The sequence below is a fragment of the Astatotilapia calliptera genome, chromosome 22 (assembly GCF_964374335.1).
Source record: "Astatotilapia calliptera chromosome 22, fAstCal68.1, whole genome shotgun sequence".
In the NCBI taxonomy this organism is placed as follows: Eukaryota; Metazoa; Chordata; class Actinopteri; order Cichliformes; family Cichlidae; genus Astatotilapia; species Astatotilapia calliptera.
The window spans coordinates 2,920,270-2,923,404 of NC_137442.1; the positions used below are offsets into that span (position 1 = coordinate 2,920,270).

The 3,135-nt window shown below is 37.1% G+C and overlaps 1 gene segment (V, D, J or C); it reads right to left on the minus strand.

Annotated features, from left to right (window-relative positions):
* Positions 1–579: 579 nt before the first annotated feature.
* On the minus strand, positions 580–2,569 carry LOC113014122 (Ig kappa-b4 chain C region-like). The segment is given in 2 exon segments: positions 580–898; positions 2,538–2,569. Coding segments are annotated over 2 exon segments (351 nt in total).
* Between the last annotated feature and the right edge of the window lie 566 nt (positions 2,570–3,135).

Sequence of the window (3,135 nt, forward strand, 5' to 3'; positions counted from 1 at the left end):
TAGTTTTAGAATTTTGTCACAAGTCGAAAAGTTGGAATCAACATATTTCAAAGAGAAAAATAAATATTATGAATACATGTAAATCCTATGTTATATAGAGAGGCTAATCATTTATTGCTGCACCACTGGTAATTTTACACAGGCAGTTATTACAAGTACATAATAAAATGAAAGAAAATTGTTTGGGTAGATAATGTAAATATAAGGAGTGAAGTCATGTACCAAAGCCTATATTCCATAAGCATCAACTGATCCATTGATGAACAATTTAAGGTGGATTTTTCTCAGTCCTCTGCAAACTTTATTCATAAATTACACAAATACCAATAACAGATATCACTGATTTAAAATCATCATTAATATTTTGTAAGAGTGACAATAAATGTCCGTTTTGCATAAGACACAAACCTGCAGGAAATTTCCAAACGCATGAAAGAGTAAAGAAGGCAATAAACATGAAAATATTTGAATTAATCTTTATTGGGCTAATAAATTCATCAGCATTACAACAAGACAAAAAGAAAATAATCAGACCAAGAGGACAAAGAGAGAGCAGTATCAGAGTCCCAGTGAGTCAGCTCAGGACTGGGAACACTGGTCTCTGCTTATTATGTCTGAGACAACAGTCTGGGTGGCCTCACAGGTCACAGAGCCCACCTTCTCCCACTGGTCTGCAGGGAGCCTCAGGGTGCTGCTCCAGCTGTAGAGGCCGTCATTCTGCAGCGCCCCGGGGCTCCTGCTCTCCTCCCCACTGCTGCTTCTTCCATCTACCTTCCAGGACAGAGTCCAGTCTGAGGGGAAGCCCTTGTTGGCGAGACACATGAGTGTAGCCTTCTCCGGTTTCAGCGCATCATCACTGGAGGGGGCCAGTACTGTCAGGGAGGGGCGACTAAACCCACTGCAGAGAGAGAAAGAAAATACATTTTAAAGAAGTTGACAGTTTAAATGAAACTGGTCTTCAGTGTTTCACTTCCCTCGCTGAGCTCGGTAACCATGGAAACAGACAAGCATCACAGCTGAACCCTTGCAACAGACGAGTTACAGTACAAACAACTTAAAACATTGTGTTGTTTTTCAATATATCCCCATCTATAAACTCATTCTTAATCTAACAGTTAAAAAAAACAAACTACCTCTGATAAAACTACCAACATTTCTTATTCTTCTTATTCTTCTTACTTTCAACAAATAAATATGTGAAACAGACAGAGAACTAACAAAAATGAATTTTTGCTCCTTTTGAGAAAGATAAGTATTAACTGCACTGAAGTAGACAATAAAACTCTTCAAATCTGTTAAACATGTAATTATTAATTGAAATCTTTTTGACAGATCAAGATAAATGGATGACAAATAATTTGCAGTTACTTCCAGAGACAGGAAATGTCAAACATTTAGTTTGTCTGAAGTCATTAAATAACCAGCTCATATTTCATATTTTCATTTATATATAATTCATATTGTTCTAAAGTAGTAATTTCTAGAATCATAAAATGAAACTAAATAAAAGTAATTTACTTTCATAAAACAGTTAAACATATTTACAGTGAACATCCAGTCTGGTTCCTCCACCAAAAGTCCACCACAGTGATACAAACTCATTGAGGCGCCGTACAAAAACCTCTGACTGTAGAGAGACACGGCTCTCTGACTCTGAAACAAACAAACTCAACAAAATCATTCACTGTTTGTCCAGTTTGTCGGCCAACATGAAAACAAATATAAACAACAAAGTTTTATAAACAGTACATTTATTTAAATTCCAGCAACAGGATCTGGGTCGGACTTGAACCCAGGTTTCTGCACTGAGCTTTGTGTCAGAGGAGCTAAACTGGCTTTGAGAACTGGCTTTTAAAATGAGACAAATATTATCGACTGGTCTTCTAACAGGATATTCTACCCCCAAAATAAACTTTTTAGCACATTTTTAAATAAATAATTAGATATTTGGAAACAAGATGATATTTTGAAATAAGGCCGTAAATTGTGAATCCACCTTGTTGTAAAATGTCCCAAAAAACTGAAAAAGAGAGAAGCATGATGATGATGATCAAACAGAAGAACAAATAACCTGAACAACATGTTTGCTCTGGGTTAGGGTCAGGGTTAACCTCTCACCCAAAATTATTTAACTGTATATGAACCAGTATCAGAGTAAAGCCAGCGTCAGTTGCTGATACTATTCTTATAACTAACTAATTTTTATTTAGGTTTTCTAGAATCTCTTCATTTATTTTAAATGTTTCACAAAATCAAAAGTTCACAATAACATAGTGAGTGGCAAAACTTTCTAGAATTCAAAAAATAAGTCCTTCATTTTCTTCTAAATTATGGGATTTTAAGATATAAAAGACCTTGGATAGTGGGATTATTTAATAAAATAAACACTCATAAATACTGAAAAAAAAAGAGTAGATATATTTCCAGTAGATCCCCTGATAAACGCAGATACAAAGGTTATTAAGCAATGTCGAAGGAGAGAAAAAGATCATTCAAAATAAAGTGTCTGATCACCTCCTCTGCATTCATGCTCTGACTCTCTGAGCTCGACTGGAAGGATGAAAACCATTCTTCCTTTCAATAAAACACATGCGCTGAGATTTGAAGGTGTTACCTACTGCTCACTGTGTCTGTGGACTTTGTTAATTCAATTTCCATAACAATATGTTTTGAAAAATTTGTTATAACAAACCACGTCATCAGATGGATCCCACTCCCAGCTGGAGTCAGATGATTTCCATAGAGAGGCACTTTGCATCAGCAGCACCATGCTCCAGTGCTCTGGGAGAGTTTATAGTCCTGAGAGTTGAACACTGGATGACTGACAGCTGTCCTTCATCACAACAGAAGCCACAGAAATCCTCCTCATCAAAAACATGACTTTGATCTGCGTCCTCATCTGGACTCTCCTCTGCTGCTGCTTCACAGGTAAAGTCCAGAGAATCAAACTCCTCTCCTCTATCAACATCTGTCCCTCTGAAATGAAGCCCACAAAACCATGAAGCTGCTTTATGTTTTTGTCTCTGTGTCCTCAGAGTCCAGAGGACAGATCACAGTGACTCAGCCTGGAGCAGTGAGCTCTGCTGTGGGAGGAACTGTGAGCATCAAGTGTACGACCAGTCAGGATGTTAATGT